This window comes from Notolabrus celidotus, chromosome 22 (genome assembly GCF_009762535.1).
Source record: "Notolabrus celidotus isolate fNotCel1 chromosome 22, fNotCel1.pri, whole genome shotgun sequence".
NCBI classification, from domain to species: Eukaryota; Metazoa; Chordata; class Actinopteri; order Labriformes; family Labridae; genus Notolabrus; species Notolabrus celidotus.
The window spans coordinates 6,486,034-6,508,135 of NC_048293.1; the positions used below are offsets into that span (position 1 = coordinate 6,486,034).

At 42.0% G+C, this 22,102-nt stretch overlaps 1 protein-coding gene across 1 annotated transcript in view; it reads left to right on the forward strand.

Annotated features, from left to right (window-relative positions):
- zgc:110158 (uncharacterized protein LOC553590 homolog) overlaps positions 1 to 22,102 on the forward strand; it is a 48,913-nt gene that overhangs the window by 15,045 nt on the left and 11,766 nt on the right. Inside the window, 2 exon segments of the mRNA XM_034674887.1 lie at positions 1,821 to 1,905; positions 19,626 to 19,715. Coding sequence (XP_034530778.1) covers positions 1,821 to 1,905; positions 19,626 to 19,715 — 175 coding nt within the window.

Here is a 22,102-nt window from a genome sequence, read left to right on the forward strand (position 1 = left end):
CTGTACAGAGGATTGTTTACTAGAGGAAGATCATAACCCTTATCATTTTATTCAATCTTCAATAATCTTAGCTATTAATAGTGTCTGTCAAAACTTGAGTAAATAACACCGACATTCAGTGTAGATCCCCCTTTCAGGGCTTTATCAGGTAAAAATACTAATGACTACTGTTATGATATCGTTGTGATTCAGTGATCTCTAAGTCTTCACTCGCTTCTCTTTTCTCTCGAAGATTACATCACGACTACAAAACTGTGCCGCTGGATTCATTATAGATTCCCTGTGTCGCTGAAGGACCGTGTGCACTGAGTTTAGTTCTGTACATATAACAAAGGAACACATATTTAAAAACCTGTGGATGTTAAATTACAGACTTGTAAATATACCCTTAAATGCTCTTAAAAAGTACAATATCCAGTGTAACTTTTCACCTCAGGGGCTGCTTCTGCTGAGTCAGAGGAACGAACGTCAGGCCGGGAAAGCACCATCAGCAATATTAGACCAAGGGCATGTTTTAATAAAAAAGAAAATGAATGAACGGAATAGTAATTTCAGAAGCCTGGGTAAAACTAGAGAAAGAGGTTGATCTCTCGATAAGCGGAGGACTTAAATCGAGATTTAGCTTCTTTCTCTGCACACAGGTTTTATAACGCAACACATGCGAGTATAACATAATGTTTTTAAGCTCATACTAATGGAGCACAGCCTTTTAGAACGAAGCTATTTTTCTCTCTTAATAAAGCAGACTTAATGCTTTTATGGGCAGAGAAAGCGGTCAGGATTTTCAGACAGGAAATGATTTCTCCTCATTTTCTTGTGAAGAGAGAAAAAAGATGTTGTCGATGTTGATGTATCTTTAGCAATATGCTAGCATCCTTTTCATGAGAGGAAGGAGTAGAATAAGTCAACTTTTTGAGATTAAGTTTTTCCTTTAATGTCTGTAAGTTCATCTTGGGACTAAACCTGGTGTTCAAACATTTCCCAACATTTTGGTTTCAACATGTAGAGCTTAGCAGATTGCATGTGAAGATACTTAGAAAGCAGCTTTCTAGACAGTCTCCTTGTTTGCAATGTTGTTTAAAGCAGTTGTTCTAAAATCAATGCGCACAGACTGATTTCATTATGATTTCTTAGGTAGGTAGCACACCGGCAGTCAGCTCTGACGTGGAATATCTGTGTCTATGTTTGTGTTTTAAAGGCTTACAGGCCTCAGACTGACACAGAAGCTTGTATTAAAGTAGCTTGTATATGTGTGTGTCAGCTGTAGTTATTATTTGTTGCAAAGATGAACTGATGAGCAGACTCACTTACATTTTCCAGTCATGACTTCTACAAGAGGGCATCTTAAAGCTCGAGTGTAGGCTCACATTTATCCTTATAGCAAAGTTCAGAAATAGATGCAGTCAAAGCTAGTATGGATACGTGTGTGTGTGTGTGTGTGTGTGTGTGTGTGTGTGTGTGTGTGTGTGTGTGTGTGTGTGTGTGTGTGTGTGTGTGTGTGTGTGTGTGTGTGTGTGTGTGTGTCTGTGTGTCTGTGTGTCTGTGTGTCTGTGTGTCTGTGTGTCTGTGTGTCTGTGTATGTGTGTCTGTGTATGTGTTTTGAGTGAGTGCGGGGTTGATTGAGGGGGGCGTTGTGTCTGGCATTGTGTCCCTCTCACAGTGACGCTCGAGTGTGTAAGAGGCAGTTTAAGAGCGCCGGGGAGATAGTGAGAGTGTGTGAATGGCTTATGAATAGCTGTTGTACATTTGCTTGTATTGCTCTGTTTGGTAACCTTTGACCTCCCTTCTGTCTCCCCATCCCCTTCCACCCTCCATTTCAGTGTATTCTGGGATTTGTATTGTGCGGCTCCAGACCGAAGGGAGACATGCGAACACTCCAGCGAGGCCAAGGCCTTCCATGACTACGTAAGTGCCGGACCAGCTCTTTACTTCTTTTTAAAGCATCCTCTCTCTACTCACTGTGGAATCAGGTGTGGGTTTGTTTGTCTGTTTGCCTGCTCGAGACACACATGTAAACAGTGTACAAACTCTGACACAGAGGTCAAGTGTGTAAGGAGGAAGTTGAAGTGGCACTCATAGTGCAGGGCAGAGAATGATGTGCTTGACAAGGACGTTTGGACAGAGAACACATTGTAGTTTTCAGGGACACATGAAAAGGTTTGAACCTCAGTTCATCTAACAAATACCTGCCAATTCAAACTATTTTAACAACACAAGAAATCCTATAACTAGAACAGCATGTATGATCTGATTAATAATAAGATGTATAAATTATAAAAACTACAGGCAATGGAAAGTCCTCAAAATTTAGATCCTAGAAATATTGAACCTATCTTAAATTTTCCTGAAATAAGTGAGTTGATTGGCTAACACTTCCAGCTATAGCGTGCCTATGAAGACGGAGTTTCATGAGTAACTCTACAATCATAGACTGTATAAAATATGGATGTAGTATCCGTGACGTCACCCATCTGTTCCTGAGTGCTGCTTTGAAGCCAAACGACGGCGGCAGCCATATTGGAAATGTGGAACTCAACCAGTCAAAGTGTGACGTTTCAGCCTCCTAGACAACTGACTTGACTCCCTGATGGGAATACATAGCTGTCATGTCCTTATTTGGGCAAAAACTCATAATCTTAATATCTTCTGAACCGTCGCGTTAGAAAAAATTCACCCCCAGTACAGTGTGTGCCGATAGAAAAATTAGCTACGTAGAGCCAAGCCGTTTTTTGAACCAGGATGTAAACATGTTTATTAATGCTGCAAAGATTGTCTTTATTTAATTGGTGTGTATGTGGTTTCTGGTGTTTTTGCAGCCAGCCTCAAGCGGATTCTCGATGAATCGCAGTTTATAACACTTCCTCATGGGCTTCATAGTTTGAGACCGGAGGTTGCCGCTTGATCGTAATAGAAGCCTCGTTCACACATGTCCTCACAACGTGATGTTGTCCCTGTTTTAAGAGGCGGCCGAGGTTGAGTCTCAGTTGAAAGAACATTGCACTGAAAGCATGCTGCAGATGCCACAGTGTAATGTTAACAACATCATGTCGGATGGAGCAACAGATAGCTGCGCCGGGACGAGAGCTTTTGCATTTGCATCAAAGCTAGTGTAAACGCTCAGATGTGCAGATATCTTTTCCGTTCTTGTAGTGAATTAGAGAAATTAAGGTAAGGCGTTTTTCGACCACAGAACCCCTGAACTACGTGCGTTTCGACCGGAGGAACCAGGGCAGTTCAGGGGTAGATCATCTCCACCCTGAAAAGCCCCTGCTTGGGGGATAGTACTTTTCAAAGGTCCTGGGACTTTTGGTTGAACGGAACAGTGTTTGTGTTACACAGTTGTTGAAACACAGAGGGAGTTCCTGGGAATGCATACTAGTTTAGTTTTTTATCAAGACTTTAAAATATTATTTAATATAATTTTTTTCTCCATACGTCACTGGCCTGATTTGCACAATCTACCCGGGACTTCAGCCCGCGGTTGAAACGCAGACAATAATGGGGGCACAGGAACCTTTTAGTTCAGGGGAAAGTAGTTTTGGGGGCTAAAAGACCCCAGAACTCTTGGTCGAAATGCACCTGTGGTTTCACATTAGGGACCAGGCCCAAATCCAAGTACACTTGACCCCAAATTTGGGTTCATCAATCAGTGTGAACACAATCATGCCTGAGTCTGCTTGAGGCGAGTCTCCAGCACGAATTGTGTGCTCAAGCACAGTTGGCGGAGTAGTACAACAGATGTGCTCAAACAAGGAAGTGGACTGCTGTATGACGTCATTACTATTCGACTCTGTTGAATTGTATCTGCGCAGCACGAGTCAATTACATCCTCTCGGCTGTGCTGTAGATGTTGAAATAGGAAGGCCAGTGAGTGGGTTGTTTTTGGCGTCTGCAAAATAATAAAAACATCCACAGCAGCAGGATGGACTTTCTCCTTCATCTTGGCAGATTTGCAAACCAACTATGTGCATATCACCACTTATTGTATCAGACTGTGTGCATACCCCTGTGTGCTCGGGCACGGAATGATGTCACCATGTATTGTAGAGATTTAGCTGATTGCGTCCACCCTGAAAGTTTAGGGAAGTTTTCAGAAGTTCCATGCATATGTGAATGGAGCTTGTGACGGAGAGATGGACATGAAGTGATAGCTCGCATTCAAAGCTGCCTTATCTTTTAACCATATTTTGTGAATCAGTTTAACATGGTACATGCCCCCAAAATGCAACAATATCCATGGTACTTGGCCACCATTGCTGTGTAGGAGAGAACGTGAGTTAATATGTTCAATAACATGTTGTGTCTCAGAGGAACAAAAACAACTCCATAGAAAACTGTCTGTATGAAGCCATAAACAGATTTAAGCTGCAGATTGTGTTTATAGTTTTCAGGGCAGCGTAAACGTTATTCTTAGTGACACATGTCACAGAATTTAAAGCTCTGTGATTGGATGTCTGATGGGCAAATGCACCATGGGAACTGTATTAAACTTCTATGCTGAGGTTGTCATGTACACGGGTTAAATACCTCCAAGTTTTGGAAGTTCTCAATTCAGACTTCACTGCCAGTGCGTGTGAATCTCCACAGTTTCGTGAGGAATCATGGGAGAAAAGCATGATCTTGGAATACACCAAGCTTCTCCAAAATTTTGGGAGATGTGTACCGCAGTGATTGTAAAACGCTTTGAGGCACTTTTTGTATTTTCTTTTAGCAGCATGAACAAAACTGAATCATGTTAGATAATAAATAGATCATCTTATGACTGTGTTCTATGATTTTTTTTATCTAGAAGTTGTGTTGCTTTGCTCCTGTGCCTTTCTTACAACTGTCATGATGATTTCTCTTCCTGGCTGTTCTGCTGCTCTCAGACCTCAGAGGTCAAAAGACAAAGGTTAAGGGTCGGCTAAGAAGCAGCCTTTCCGGAGTGTGTAGGGATTTGGTGTCTCGTGGAGGACACTTCAGCGGGGCAGAGGTGCTCAGACTCAGGTCTAATAGCAGCTCCATGATACCGCACAATAACACTGTAAATAAGTGTGTGTTTTCATCACTTAGAAGAAAAACTGTAACTGTTTCCATCTGTGTGTAAATGTCGTGTTGTGATTGACACTGTGCGTCTGTCTTCAGCCTGTCCTCTCTGGCCAAGACAGTGTGGCATTGTGTGTGTGTTTGTGTGTGTGCTGTATAGTGTGGGGAGATAATGGAATAGAGTTCTAATCCGGTAATCCCAGCACTGGGCCGAGGCTAAGCCAGGGATTTATGTGTGTGTGCATGTGCGTGTGTATATGTGTGTGTATGTGTGTGTATTTTTGGACGTGGGGCATCTTTGGCAACCAGCCCGTAGAAGCAGGGTGGAGGGGCTCACACCCTCAGTGCCAGAGTGCCAGTTAACCCTGTGAGTGTGTGTGTGTCTATATAAATGTAAATGGGTGTGTGCTACATGGTTGCTTGCTGTCAGTGATAAAGCGAAGGAGACGGGACCGGTTTAATTTTGGCTCCAGCCCCCTGAGGCGAGTCTCTGAGCACAGGTCCTTTTCTGCAGCTTTCAAAAAGAGGAGACGGTTTGAGACATCGAAGGAAAAAAAAACAATATTTCACCTCACCTCTAAAGAGTTTCTCAGTCCTTTGAGGATAGCAAGATTGCAAGGCAGCATTTAACGGGCATTATCACAGTTTCAACTGCTGGGTGCAGAGACACAGGACTGTTTATGAGTACAGTGGAGGCTCCTTGTTCCCAAGAATGACTTGAAACTTATGTAGATTTGAGTTTTGGGTTGAACAGTCGTAGGTATCGTATCGCTTTAACTTCAAATGTTGTATTATTGAAGTTTTTACAAATTAATTTGTGGTGAATTTGTAATATTTATAGCAACAGATTATTTTATTTGATTTGATTATTTTTTAAGTTTTAAGCTCAGGAAAGTTAAGATCCGACATATTTTTATAATGTTTTATCCTGAGTTTAAGAGCTTTTATGCCTCTGTTAGCTCCATTAATGTTGATCTGCATACATTTTGTCTGCAGCTGCATTGATAGACACTGATATACATGAACCTGGTAAATTACTGGAAGTTGACAAGCTGCCAATAATCTAGTGTCTCCCTGCAGCATCTGCACGTTTCAATGCAAGCTGTCCTAAGAAATGAACAAGTTCTACTTTATATCTACTTTTAGTTCTCAGCTGCTCTTAATAGAGATGAAATGGGTTGCATTTATATTCCATCGTACAATAAAAATAAATATATATTTTATTCTATTCCAAAACTGACTTCAGAAAGATAACTCCATGCACAAAACCCAAGCCCCCCCCCGTATGAGATTGTTCACTCAGTAGAGTTACTAGCAGTCCTCTCTAAGTGACATGTAGATGAAATTTCGTCGTCCACCTCCAGAAGAAATCCTGGAATGATCTCGTATTTCTCTCCAGGCCAGCTCACACTATCAAAAAAGAGCTGCGTGTAATCAGGACAGCCCAGCTGCATGAGCAATAGGAAACACCTGCTTAATGAATATCTTTAAAACATACTCACCAATGCAACTTGTCTGTGTTGATTAGATACAGCTGTTGATTAATTAAGCTAACGAGCTAATAGAATAACGCTGTATTACATGGTGCTACATCATGAATATGTAGCGTACGGTCAAGTCTTCTCTCTATTACTTTATGTACTTGTTTATTTGACATGCAGGGACAGATAAATGAAATATTGATTCATGAAGTGTATGAAGTTGACGCCGTGCATACAGGTGGTTAGCTACGACTAATTAGCAACCGCTGTCTCTGGTTAGGCTTCTAAAATTAAAACAGAAACAACAGAGTATTGAGTTGAAAATACTACAACCATTCAATCAATGTCTGCAATAAAATGTAGGACTTCAACAAACATGGAGACCACTCCATTATGATGATTTCATTATGTAATCTGAAAATGTAATTAAGGTGTGCTGTTGGCCTAGTGGTGGAACCAAGTGGCAACCTCCGGTCTCAAACTATGAAGCCCATGCAGAAGTGTTATAAACTGCAATTCATCGAGAATCCGCTTGAGTCTGGCTGCAGAAACACCGGAAACCACATACACACCAATTCAAAAAAGACGATCTTTACAGCAGAAGTAAACATGTTTACAGCCTGGTTCAAAGGGGGGGAGGGACATTTTTTTTCTAACGCAACAGTTCAGAAGATATTAAGATTACAAGTTTTTGACCAAATAAGGACATGACTGACTTGACTCTCGGACAGGAACACATAGCTGTTGGCTAAGAGGCTCAAACTCCGCCTCTTCACACTCTGCCTGGTTGAGTTCCACATTTCCAATATGGCCGCCGCCGTCGATTGGCTTCAAAACAGCACTCAAGAACAGATGGGTGACGTCACGGATACTACGTGCATTATTTATACAGTCTATGGGTGGAACTGGTCTAAGCGCGTACCCCATATGCAGAGTACAGCCCTACAGGTTCTACTCCCAGCCTCAACCCTTTCCTGCATGTCTTCCCCCACTCTCTGCTCCCCACATTCCCTCTCTCTCTTCAGCTGTCCTATCCATAAAGGCGAAAATGCCCCAAAAACATAACTTTAAAAAAAAAAGAAAGAGATAGTAAATATATGTAAGAAATCTAAATGTTAGTGTCTGATCAATGTACCTTCATCAATAACTGGGGCAGCTAGGCGCGAGATGATACGCTAACTGTTTGCTTGGTTGGTCTGTACTTGCACTACAAGACAACAGAAGCCTTGCTGTGCCTTGAATACAACCCCAGCTGGACATCTTGACAGTGCAACAAATCTATAGGTTCATAAGTTGGGGAACACATCAGTTAAGAATATGAGATTTTTCTCACTCACACATTCATGCTACATTTTGATAATCATTGCCTTAAATTGGAAAACAAAACAGACAGTTGCCTGGTTCTCCAAAGGGAAATTGTTGAGACTCCACAGTCCTCTTCATCTCGAGTAATGTTTGCAGATCTGACCATCTCCATTTGTAGCCTTTGCTGTGCGTCTGCTCGTCTGCTTTCATATACACTACCAGTCAAAAGTTTGGAAACACCTTCTCATCCAAGGGTTTGTATTTATTTTTAATATTTGAAACACTGTAAATTAATACCAAAGACATCAAAACTATGAAATAATATATGGAATTATTGAATTAACAAAAAAGTGTTAAACAAAGCAGAATCTGTTTCATATTTTAGATGCTGTAAAGTAGCCCCCTTTTTCCTTCATGACAGCTTTGCACACTCTTGGTATTCTCTCAGTCTGCTTCATGAAGTGGTCTCCTGGAATGGTTTCTAATGAACATGAGCCTTGTCAAGAGTTCATTTGTAGAATGACTTGCCTTCTTAATGTGTTTGAGACCATCAGTTGTGTTGTTCAGAGGTAGGGTTAGTACACAATGGATAGCCCTATTTGACTACTGTTGTATTGCAGATTATTTCATAGTTTTGATGTCTTCAGTATTAATCTACAATGTTGAAAATAGTTAAAATAAATAAAAAACATTGAATCAGAAACTTTTGACTGGTAGTGCACATGCTATAATTTTGCTTTAAGTCAGAGTCCCGACGTGTGAATACCAGGAGTCGGGTCCGGTTACACAAACGACAGGTGCTAAGGCTCAAGTCGGATGCCTTTAAACTATTCCAGAAGAGGTGATGCAATTCCTTTGACATTAAGGCGCATTGTTGCACAGAGAGGCAATATTTCCAACTTGATTATTTTCAGTATCAACTGCTTCGTCCGGAAAATATCTTTGAAATCTCAGAAAAGCCCAAAATGATGACTTTTTCTGTCCGACTGACATTTCAAAATCAAGGATTCTTACTCTCCTGTATAAGTGACAAAGAAAAGGAGCAAACTCTGTCTTTAAAGAACCATAAAGCATCAGATATTTGACACTTTTACCTAAAAAAAGAAACCTTCTACAAACCTTCTGCAAAGATGTATGAACACATTCATACATTCACAGTATTAGATCTTCTTCCAGGATCAGTCTGGCGACATGCATTTATCTAGCTGATGCCTTTCATTTCTTATTCTTTCATCAGTCTTCCTCTGATTTCTACCTGCTCTTTTGCTCCTCACTCTTTCTTTACACATCTGCCCATGTTTCTCACTTTTCACACACACTTTCCCCGCTCCTCCTTCTCTCCAGTCTGCTCACATCATGATTCCTTGCTGCTCGTGGTTCCTCTGCGACACCCCCAACATCTGCATCTTTCCTCCCCTTTTCCCCTCCTACCATCTTTATTGTATCTCTTACTCTCTCCCCCACCCAACACAGCAGTCCGCCCTCCTTCGTCTCACTCTCCTTATCGCTCGCTTGCTCCCTCCCTCCCTCCCTCCCTCCCCTCTCTCTCTCTCTCTCACTCACTCTCTTTCTCTCTTTTTTTTTTCTCCCTCTATCTCCTCTCTGACCCGCCCTCACCACCATTACTACCTCTGCTCCCCAGAGAAGATTGATTGGCTAATCTAGCTGTTTACCCACAATGCCTAGTATTGCAGAGAAGGAGAGGGCAGTGAAGACACAACCAAGAGACAGTTGAGGTATTTGAAAAAAGAGTGGGCAAATGTCAAAAGAGTAAGAAAAGGAAGGATGGGACTTTTTTTCTTTGTGTTTTAACTAAAGACACTGCAGAAGGATGTATTTATACTCATTTTAGATTTTCTTTGTAAAACATTTGTTATCTGTGTGAACTGTGGTAAACATCTGTCTGTTAAACTGAAGATTTGGCCAGCCCAACAGAAGCCAGTGTCTGAAACTCGTCTCAAAAACTTTTTTAAAACCATCATTTCCTGATATTATATTTATCCTACTTTCACTTACATTCTCACTCCGTTTAAACAGCCTGCAGTGTTATTTTCTCAAACATTACTTTAAGTTTGGATAATCTTCTATGCAATAAAATCAACACCATCTCTACTCTTTCTATAGTTTCAGCTATAAGCTCTGTTTTCTCTGCCACAGGCGGTGTCAGTGCACTGTAGTGGAAAAAGTGAAGAGAGCTCCATTAAACTTGATAATTAGCTGAGTGATAAAGTTAGGAAGAAGTGCAATACATGTGTTGCACAGCCTGATGAGTAAACATGAGTAGTTTTGAGATATCTTTAATCTGCAGTGGAAGAGGCAACAGTGGCATCCGACTTTGGAAAATACTGCTACACAAACATACTTAATCACACTGATTTAACAAGGTGATATGGACAGGTACCACGACAGGTTTAGCTCTATAATTCATGATTTTGTTACTTGACATAAACATCATGATATATTTAAAAAAAGAATCAGGGATCATTGCTGAGAAATTTTGATGTAAATGCACCTAGCAGGTGTCTTGTACTAAAACAAAGTAACAGCTCTCACAGAGATTCAATCAATCAATCAATCAATCAATCAATCAATCAATCAATCAATCAATCAATCAATCAACCTTTATCTGTATAGCCCCAAATCACAACACACTTTATCTCAAGACGCTTTTACAAACATAGCAGGTGTAGACCATACTCTGATAAATTATTAATAGAGACCCAACACCAAGACAGGGTAAGACTCAGTCTTACCCCACCTTAATCCATCATGAGCATTGCACCTCACAGTATTTAGCTAGTTACAGCGGCGAGGAAAAACTTCCTTTTAACAGGCAGAAACCCCAAGCAGAACCAGACTCAAGTTAGACAGCCATCTGCCTCAACTGAGTTGGGGTTGGAAAGAGGGATAGAGGAGAATAAGAGAGAGAGTGAGAGACCAATGATAGTGATGAGACGAGTAGCAGTAGTAGTAGTCATAGTAGTAGTAATAGAAGCTTGCCACTGGAGTCCAGAACGCCCATATCAGCTTGAGTCTGGAATAAACCCTGCAATAGCAACTTAAAGCATATATGTGTTTAAATTAAGACATACACCTCACACAGCTCTTGTATGATGTTGACCTTTTTTTTAAAGCTCAACCTAATTCACCAAGTAGATACAGACCATTTCTAAAATAACTAACGCATGCTTTTTAATGCTTTACTGACATATTTAGGCCGTAACAATTTAAGTTAAGGTAGGTACATTACTTAATATGAACAGAGATAAAGTTCCGGCATTGTATTTACACATTGCACCCTGAAAACGGCATAATACTGGTGTCCCATCACATTACGGCATTGCTTGTAGATGCACAGCGGGAGGGCCACACAGACATGCCCATACACACAGCGCTGCTCTGCCGACACCACCTCTCTTACTAGCTCCAAGGTAGGATCAGAGGTGGAACAACTTTGCCCCACAACTGCACCTTTGTGCCTTAAATAATACATTGCAGGCGACATGTGACAGGGGCAGGAATATCCGTCTTGAAATGGCAATCCATAAGAGCCCAAATCCCGTCGATCCGCAGAAGAGGTCAGGTTGATTTGACGTTTGTTTGTTTACACTCTATCTTTGTTTGCTGTGCGCTTCAGGGTCCTGCTCGCTCCATAGGGGTTCCAATCTGCATACAACCCATACATCATATTTAACCCTTACGAAATAACGACCTGAAACCAGATGGTCTTGGGGAGCTTATAGTTATGTTATCAGATTCATGTATTCATTGACTAATTTGCCCATATTTTAGGTGGTAATAGGAGATGTATCCTATACGGGGTAGCTAGCTTAGCATCTCTGTTAAAAAATGTGTTGGTCTCTGGGCCACTTTAAGATATTTGCCCAAAAACTAACCCAGAACATGAGCATGGAGACGGAAGTACAGGTTTAGGGTCCTGGGCTGTTGATGAATATACGTACAAGAAGAAGAAAAGTCGCGTCAGCATCTACACCAAAGTGTTAATGAGAGTTATGTTCTTGGTTGTTTCCTTTCTCCTCATATTCTTCTCTTTAATCCTCTTTGCCATCTCTTGGGAGTGTTGGCTAAGTGGATGTTGTGTCTGCAACATGTATTAGTGCTGTCATCCTGTGTATGTGTGTGTGTGTGTGTGTGAGTGTGTATGTGTGTGTCAGCATGTGCACCAATCTGTCTGTCTGGTTTCAGCACTGCTACCTTGGCAGCAGCTTTTGGGGAAGCGTGTATGTATGTGTGTGCGTGTGTGTGCGTGTGCGTGCGTGCGTGCGTGCGTGCGTGCGTGCGTGCGTGCGTGTGTGTTTGGTGTGCCAGTTTTGAGGACCAGCTGGGCTTTCAGAGATTGTGTGTGTGCGTGTGTGTATCTGCGTGCATTTGTTTGTTGGACGTGTGGGTAAGAGTTGCAGCAGTATCTTGTTGCTCCACAGAGAAACACACTGTTTTGACTGGGCCGATAAATTAGCCAGATCACCACAGTCAGCTATTTCGTCCTCCCGTCTCCACACCCTCACGCCCCTCCATCCTCACTCCTTCACCTCCTCCTTCTCTCCCTCCCTCTTGCTGCACGCTAAGGACAGCAGGTCAAGGAGACAGTGATGAGGTACATATCAGTGTGAACCAGAATGTAGATTAGTAGCCTCTCCAGGCAGGGACACACATAAATACACACACACATGCACACAGATACATTCCCTGCCTTTTCCTACCTCTCCCCTCTCTCCACCTTCTGTTTATGTCTCTGTCTTTATCCCTGTGAAAGGTATCAGGCGGAGGTCAATAATGTGTTGAGCACTATTGATCTGTCCGGTAGGTCCTATGGGTGAGGCAGAGGGAGAAGGAAATGGAGAGGGAGGGATCAATGCTATTCTGTAGAGCACATCTACATACTGTACCGCACCGGCCAATCAGATCATTACTCTTTTGTTCTCTGATAGATTATTCATCAACATTGTGGGTTTGTACTAAAGAGGGAAGCAAGAACAACATGGTGTCCTCGCAGGGAGCAACGACTGTGAATCAAGACTCCTGAGATATAAATATTTCCTTCAATGGTCACGCATTAGAGAGAAGTTTAGAACCATGGCTTTTCCCAATGAAGGTTTTTTATTGATTCATAGATCAGTTGAGTGGAAATGAATTTACCAATGGTTTGAATAATCAAGTGTTTCAGGGGCCAAACATTTGCAGACTCCAGCTTCTTACAGTTATCAAGTATTTCCTGCTTTTTTGCATTTAAGCCACAAACTGAGCAGTTTGGGTTTAATGTTTGTTAGCCAAAATGGCAAATAGGGGATGCAGCTGTAGGAAATCAATCCATCCATCCACCCATCCACCCATCCATCCATCCATCCATCCACCCATCCACCCATCCACCCATCCATCCACCCATCCACCCATCCATCCATCCATCCATCCACCCATCCATCCACCCATCCATCCACCCATCCATCCACCCATCCATCCATCCATCCATCGTACTAATTTTTGACTAATAGATTTATCAATAATGAAGATGGACACAAGTTGCAAACCTGTACAAAATAAACATTAGTATGGGAGATCTTTGTCCACCGCAAATTGCTCAAAAGTGCCTTTTTCGGTTTTTTTGGCCAAAATACTTTTATCACCGAAACAACACAGCCGAAACAGAATGTTGTGATGACGCAAGCAAAAAACATGGCCAGTACGCATTTGTCTGGATAAGGGCCAACAGGTCTGCATCCCTTCTTCCTTTAATTGCAGCACTTAAGTGTCTTCTAAGCAAAAAGGTTGAAACGGACCACGGAGTGAAATCAATGAAAAGTACACTCTTAGAGTCTGTCAGTACACATTTCACTGAGATCTATTCAGATCCTCTGCACTTCATCGCAACTGTACTTGATCCGCGTTATAAAGATCATTACTTGGATGTGGGGATAAAGCAACGCACGAGAGATGATCCAGGCCACAATGGATGTGGAGAACCCGCTTGGAGATAGAGAAGTACACAGCGCAGAAAAAAGGACTGGTCTCTCTGAACCAGATGAGGGGCATGCACCCTGTTGTCTGATATGTTCAATGAGATCCTTGATTTTAGTGAGGTTAGTACACAGTCGGAGCCATAAATGCAATGGTGGGGGAGACCGGGGTCAGTTGTAACATTTTTGACATTTCTGTCTATAACTTTGAGCTCTTTTAACCCAGTGTGTTCAAACTGCTATACAAACTAGTTTCAGGTGTCCTCTAATAAACGGCCTAGAAAATGTCCATGCAACACAAACAGAAAAGGCATGGCTTAATCTCAAATCCAAGGAGTGAAATGTTACAACTGTCCCCAGTCTCCCTACTAATAATTGGCATAATAATTTCGTTAGGTGTTTTGGTTTTCGGCCTTGGTTTCCTCATTTTCAGTTTTTGGTTTCGGACAAGAATTTTCATTTTCGTAACTTATTGGGAGCTTTCCTTTTAAGGTAGGAGAACCAGTTTGACACATGGTTAGCTTTTCTGTATATTATATGCAGTCTAAAGATCAGTGTAAAGAGGCTACAGATGCTACATAACAGCTCCCAAAAATGCTAAAGTTACCCGTTTTAGCTTCAAACTACTGATAAGGTCCAGTTCAGCTCTGTAGTCCTGTACACTGTATTATTGATGACCAGGTAGCTTTAAAAACTTGGGGTCATATTATTCCTGTCTAGATGTGGCTCAGAGATGCTTTGACACTGTGTTTGTGCAGCGCAGCCGAGGAGAGCCATTAAAATAGTGTTCACAGTTTAAACAGTGTAAATATTCCCAGACATTTGAAAATGTGTCCCGTGGGTTTTGTTGAACTTTCAGCCCGCCTCAATGAAAGAAACGTATTCTTCTCCTTCCTGCTGCATGTCAGGCATGAAAGCCTTTTTTTAAGTTCTGCTGCCACCCAGAGCTCACACTCACAGACTTTCCTCTCCATACATCCAGCCTGGAAACGAAGAACTCTGCTCAACTACAAAAACACTTGTTCATTATATCAACTAATTAGCTCAGCACTAATGTCTGCTGCAGATTTGATTGGACTGTCTGCTTTGCTTATTTTTGTATGAAGGTACCTGTTCTCACACCTGCATTTTCTATCAGCAGCGTTTGTTTACCTGCATCAATGTCAACACAAGAAATTCCTGTAGATTTATTTACTCACTGAAGAGTTTTTCTGATTCAAGAAGGCAGCCTTGTCACAGGGTTCGCTGACAGTCCTCCACTTTTTAGCAGTGAGTTAAAATGCAAAGGTAGATATAGGAGTCTCTGTGGGCAGCACAATAAAAACTAAAACAGCGCTTTTGAATCCTCTTTGTTTTTCCTCAGGCTAGTTGGTTTTAATAAAGACCGACTGAATACTAAATCTACCTTTGCTGGTGGCAACTCCACTCGCTTTCAATTTCAGACAGCAAAGAGTGGAAGGTACGCGCAGATAGGAGATCATTAACAGTCTATATGGCAATAACATGAACAAGTGATTGATTGTGAACAGGAGTCTTCCTCCTGGAAGCGTTTTCTTCTTACATTTTTTTCCTCTTCTGCCTCACTCTTGTATCTTCTAACTCACTCTCCTCTATCTCACTCTCTCTCCTGCATCTTCTTATTCTCTCTCTCTCTCTCTCTCTCTCTCTCTCTCTCTCTCTCTCTCTCTCTCTCTCTCTCTCTCTCTCTCTCTCTCTCTCTCTCTCTCTCTCTCTCTCTCTCTCTCTCTCTCTCTCTCTCTCTCTCTCTCTCTCTCTCTCTCTCTCTTTCTCTCTCTTTGCGCTCCTGGAGCGGGGGATGCCAGGGGGACAGAGTGCAGATAGGACCTGTCTCCATGGCAACAGCTTCTGCAAGCTGCTGACACCCTACTGGGGGGGGGAGGGGGGGGAAGAGAGGGGGTGGAGGGGGTGAGGGGGTGTTGTGGTGGGGAGGAGTAGTACAGGGGTTGGGGCATGGGGAAGGTGTATGTGTGTCTTGACTGTGTGTGTGAGTGGTAGGAGGGGTGTGGGGGGGTCACGAAGAGGAGAAAAGATGGAGAGAAAAGTGCAGAAGAAGAAGAAGAAGAAGAGGAGGAGGAGTATGATGGAGGATGGAGGATGGAGATGGAGGAGGAGGAGGAGGAGGAAGAGCAGGAGGAGGAGGAGAGAAAGAGAGAAAGAGGCAGCCGACCCTGCTTCTTCCCCAGGGACTCAGTGGCCTGCTCATGTTCACTAGCAGAATTAGCATAAAGATGGGGGGAGGTGTGTGTGTGTGTGTGTGTGTGTGTGTGTGTGTGTGTGTGTGTGTGTGTGTGTGTGTGTGTGTGTGTGTGTGTGTGTGTGTGTGTGTGTGTGTGTGTGTGTGTGTGTGTGTGTGTGTGTGATTTTTCAGTTAATGTGTGTGTTTCAGATGGGAAGAGAAGGGCAGCGGGTGTGTTTGTGTACATGCGTGTAATTGGCAGAGTGCGTCGTTGTCCAAGCATACAGTATTTGTCACATGGATGTAGTGTGTTATCAAGTATGTGCGCTGCTAGATCTGTGTGTGTGTGTGTTTTGTGAGAACGCCTTCCTCCCCTGGGTCTTAACCCCCCCCCCTTCCTCGTTCTGGTCCTGTAGCCTGCGGTTCTCCCCTGTCTGCCTCTCTGTTCTGAAGGGCTGCACTTTATGAGGCTGTGATGCAACTCTTTGTGTGTCTCTGTTTGTGTGTGAGATGTTTGCGCGTTCGTGGGCTCGCTTGCGTGCATGTGTGTGTTTGTTCCGGCGTGCTTATGTAAGCACTCTGAACACGCGTCTCCATCTATGTGTGTTGACAAGAATACAGTTATATCATATTTAACTCCCGGGCTGAATCATTCACCCCCTCTCCTCTAGCCTAGATTCTACCTTTGTTTTTCCATATTGTCTGAGTGATGTGGAGGAGACTGGAAACACTCAAACTCTTTTTACGTTTAGCAATCAGAAAAATGATTTTTGTTCTCACAAAGTTGAAACACTAGTTGTTGATTTGCATCTAGGTGTCATAGAAGGAGTTATAATCTGACCTGTGGAGGCTCAAGCTAACAAGCTGCTAGCTGAATGTTGTGTGTACGACTTTCTGCTTATAAAAGCACAGAGACCACTTCAACTGGGTTCACAATACAGTTAATGCTCACATTTTGGAGATGTGCCTCATATAAACTGTTATTTGCAGTGCTTTCATTTTGACTTTTTATTGCCTCATGTCAAGGTACCTTTGTCATCTGTATTGATAAAAAACATGCTTTTACTTTGAAAGGATGCAAAGGGTATTTTCACTAGATCTTTAACTTACAGGAGTAAATAAACAAAAATCAGCAGTAAAAAATGTTTGATGCATCAGAACACTTTACAATCTAGTGAATCTTGTGTATCCTTTCAAAATAAAAGCATGTCCAAAGGTTGTTAAAGTTAAAGGAGTAAATGAAAACAAATCAACAGATTTTTTTTTAAGTATCAGAAGTCCCCCAAACATGCTTTTATTTTGAAAAGATGCAAAAGGTATTATCACTAGATAGTTAACTTAAAGCTGCTGTTGGTAGTCACAGAGTAAACATCTGTTCAGAGAGAGGGACTTTGAATGTTACCACGATCCCTCCAAACCAGATTTCCTCTCAGCCCCCCAGCACAGATCTGCGTGTGCATTCATGATAGTGCCGGACACCTAACCAATCGGAGGATGTAGTAGGAACTGCACCATAACCAATCAGGACAGAGGATTGGAGATAAGCTCTGATTGGTCCGTCATACGGGAACGAGGGGAATAATAACATTGCTTGATACAAAGGCATTGGAAAACGCCGAGATTTCACAATAATCTCAAATTACTCCACCTACCGACGAGTATTGATGGGCATTATGACCTTTTCTTCAAACCCAGCAGAAAAAAGTAACGTTTTTTACACCATTCCTACCAACAGCAGCTTTAAGAGAGTGAATAAAACAAAATCAACAGTACATTTTTTTTGCTGTATCAGAACACTTGAAGAAACCAAAAAAGCTTTTACTTTGAAAGGATACAAAATGGATTTTGACTAGATTGCAAAGTTACAGGAGTTGTTAAAAAAAATCAACAGTAAAAATTGTTTGATGGTTCAGAACCCCCTTAACATGCTTCTATTTTGAAGGATGCATACGGTATATTCTCTAAATGGCAAAATGGGTATTGAGATGCTACTAGTAATGCATAGCCCTCACGAGGATTAGAGAAAAAAGTGGAAGATCACTTCCTAGTTTATAAATGGCAGATGGCAAACCTATATATATATTTTTTTTTTTTAAAGAAGCTAAAACAATGGGCTTGGCAGGTTTCCCAGGTAACACCTATGAGAGGGAAACACTTGTGGTCAACCTTACCAGCAAAATCATCTGCTACAGATATAAGACATGTAATCTATTGAACAAGAGAATCAAAGGTAGATAGCATCCTCTGCTGGGCTAGGAGTATCCTGTTCCTTTTTCATCTCACTGATTTGCCTTTCTTTTAACTGTCGCAAGGCGCTGTTACATCAAGGAGGGTGTCAGGACAGAGCCAAACAAAATGCTCACTGTAGAAGTGACTGACTTTTCTTCAGCTGAGGAAATGTTGGATAAATGTATAGGCTTATAGTAGTTTAGCATAGAAGCATATATTTAGATAGTATGAACATTTGACTTTGCCAGTTAAAAAATGTGTAGATGTTATTAATGAACAGAAACTCACCCTCTATTCTTTTGCATTGTGGCCAAGCGAAAACCTCCGGTCTCAAACTATGAAGCCCATGTGGAAGTGTTATAAACTGCAATTCATCGAGAATCCACTTGAGGCTGGCTGCAGAAACACCGGAAACCACATAGACACCAATTCAAAAAAGACGATCTTTGCAGCATTAATAAACATGTTTACAGCCTGGTTCAAAAAACGGCTTGGCTCTACGTAGCTAATTTCTCTATCGGCACACACTGTACGGGGGGGTGAATTTTTTTCTAACGCAACGGCTCAGAAGATATTAAGAGTACAAGTTTTTGCCCAAATAAGGACATGACTGACTTGTCTCCCGGACGGGAACATATAGCTGTTTGCTAGGAGGCTCAAACTCTGCCTCTTTACATCACACTCTGCCAAGTTGAGTTCCGCATTTCCAATATGGCTGCCACCGACAATTGGCTTCAAAACGGCGCTCAGGAACAGATGGGTGACGTCACGGATACTACGTCCATTATTTATAGTCTATGATTGTGGCCTCACATACTCTAAATTTAGTAGTACGTGTAAATACACCATTGTGGATACAAGGTTTACATATAACCAAAGATTTCAGAGTTGTTCCTTGGATCACCCCATGATTAAGTATAACTGTGTTTTGTTTTTTTAAGGGATGAACTAAAATAATAATACCTATAATGACATCATCCATGGAAGACCTTGTCAATGAATGAGCCTTGGATTTAAAACAACAGGTCAAAATGCGTCAGTAAAGCTTTTCTTCTATCTATAAAGAGGTTTCTCCAGAGATCAGACTCTCTAGAAAATATAATTATGAACTACTTCTCCTTGAAATTCACAACAAATCACAATTTACCTCCTGCACCCCCTGCTTCCATCTGCACGCCAGAAATAAGTGAAAACCCAGAAGGCTGTTATGAAGACACTTTTCTGAATTAAGCTTCCGATGAGGAAGAGGAGTGGGGGGGGCAGGACTGTGCTGTGATTGCAGATGCAGACACTGCCCCCTGTAGTAATTTGTCAGGCAGTGCATCACGTACACACATATTTCCCACTCACACACACACTTGCTGACACTTGTGTTCAAACCATCATGTTCTGATCATCCTGTTTGTGTGTTTTCAGAGCGCAGCAGCGGCGCCCAGCCCTGTGATGGGCAACATGCCCCCCAACGACGCCATGCCAGGTGGTCCCATGCCCCCAGGCTTCTTCCAGGTAAGAATGAACCCCTCTCTGTCACCGTCAAGTTGGAGCCTTCATCTCTCCATCACCTTGTCCATCCATTACTTCCTCCATTCATTCATTACTTACACCCCAAAATCAAACATCCAGATTTGAAGGAAATATTTGTACAATCTTTGAATTTGATTGGTAGAACATGATGAAGTTGTAATAGAAATGTTTAAGCTTAATACTTATTTTTTTATTGTTAGTGCCACCAGTTAAAGGGTTTTCCTTGTATGGGAAAACTGCTATTAAACAGAACATTGTTTTAGTAGTTTGTTATAATTGAACTTTTTTAATCACAACTTTTTCACTAATAGTTTTAGAGCTTCGTTAAAAATGTTTATCACTCTGAAAACAGACTGCAGTACGTTGTCAGATTAATGTTAAAACTGTTATGTAATGTCTGTAAACAAAGTTGATTGTTCAGCTTTAAAAGCATTGATGAAGTTAGTCAGACATAGCTGTATCATAAAATGTTCGTTATCAGTTCTATCGGCTGATTTAAAACCACATTGTGAAAACTTCTTGAGTTCCTGATAATTAATCTAAGTTTGGTCAGATGTCACCATGATTCCAACTCTCCCACTTGTTTTTCCTGTCTACCCACATTTCTTTAAACATTATTTATTCCGCTCTTGATATTTACACCCACCAGAGCCTGTGATGCTCACGTCGTTCATTCATGTGCGGCTCGCCCTCGCCGGGCTGCCGTGGGTCCGATGCACGATTCAGCCGTCCCCCTGTTTTCATCCTCCCTCCACTCCTCCATCTCTGTCTCTGTCTCTGACCCATCTCGGTTCTGTGAAGGGAAAGGTTTTAGTGTGGGAGATGGCTGTCTGGAGAGTGAGGAGAATGGCACACACACACACACACACACACACTCACACACACTCACACACACACACACACTCACACACACACACACACACACACACACACACACACCACACACACACACACACACACACACACACACGCACACACATCTTCAGTGAGGCAGTGGTGTGATGGACAGCACTGGCATTTGGCAGGAGGCACGATAAGGTGATGAAGAAGAGCAGGAGAGAAAAAGCAAGTCGAAGGATGGAAAGAAGGAAGGATAGAGAGCGATGAAAAGGGATGAGAAGAAGAAGAAGAGGAGGAGGAGAGGGAAATGTGAAAGATCAGTGCCACCAGGATTGGGGCCCAGTGTTTGTTTCTGTGGCGATCTACCACTCCATTGTTTGCTTGCTGAGAATGAGGCAATGTGCAGGGGGGGGGGGATTTGTGAGAGTACAACTGTGAATAAGCTGGTGGAGGGGTGGGGGGGAGAGAGAGGGTGAGGAGAGATGCATGGAAGTGCTATTTATAACATTGGTGGGGGAGTGAGATTGGGCGAAGGTTTGTGTGTGTGTGCATGTGTGTGTTTGTGTGTGAGCGTGTTGTGTTCAAGGGACCTTACTGTAAGAGAGAGCTTTGGTTGTTTGCTGCAGATATGCTCATAGTCATCCTGAAGAGGTTTTCAGCACTGCTCCTATTATTAGACTCTGTTTCAAATCTGAAACCTAATCAGTACCTTACCTTTAATGATACTTTACTTTGCATAATTATTCTTTTCTTCAAGTAAGAGACAGCAGACTGTAATTGTAAATAATTCTGACACAATCAGCTGTAAAAGAACTTCTGCTGAATAAATTGAGCAGAAATCAACATAATTTGTATTGAAATCAAGAGCTATCTGACCAAATATTGAGTGGAGGGGGGAAAAAAGCAGCAACAATTACCATTTTTAATTTTCCTCTGCTTTTTTTTGGTCAAATATCAGGGGAGAAAAACCTTGCAACTTACATGTCTCACAGAGCTGGAGGTAATGTTTTTTAAAGCTGCAAATTCTCATGATAAAACAGAGAGATGTTTAACATTTCTACTAGAACCAAATAACAAATGCTAATAGATGAAAAACAGAATATTTGATGTATGGTGAGCAGGTGCATAGTGCCCATACAAGCTAGATCTGCTTAAGTAGATTAATCATGTCTGGCAGAAGTAAGCCCTTAAACAGGCTTTACCAAATTTAAAATTATATAAACTTGAATTTCTCTCAAATGATAAGCTAGTCACATTTCAGTGTGCGATTATTTTTAAAACGGAGTAAAGCCTGATTCCTCTACGCCAGAAGTACGTGTAGCTCCCATACCTACGAAGAGGCCTATGCATGTAGCAGACGAGCACCTCCTCCAAAATGTAATTATGAGTCGAATCGACACAGACCACAAGCCCTGTGATTGGTCCGCTCGGCGGCATACTGACTATCGGAGAGACCGCACTGCCCTCAAGCGTTTCTGCAGAGTATTGTTGCGCGACACGGACACATCCACGCACAAGTATGTAGTTCT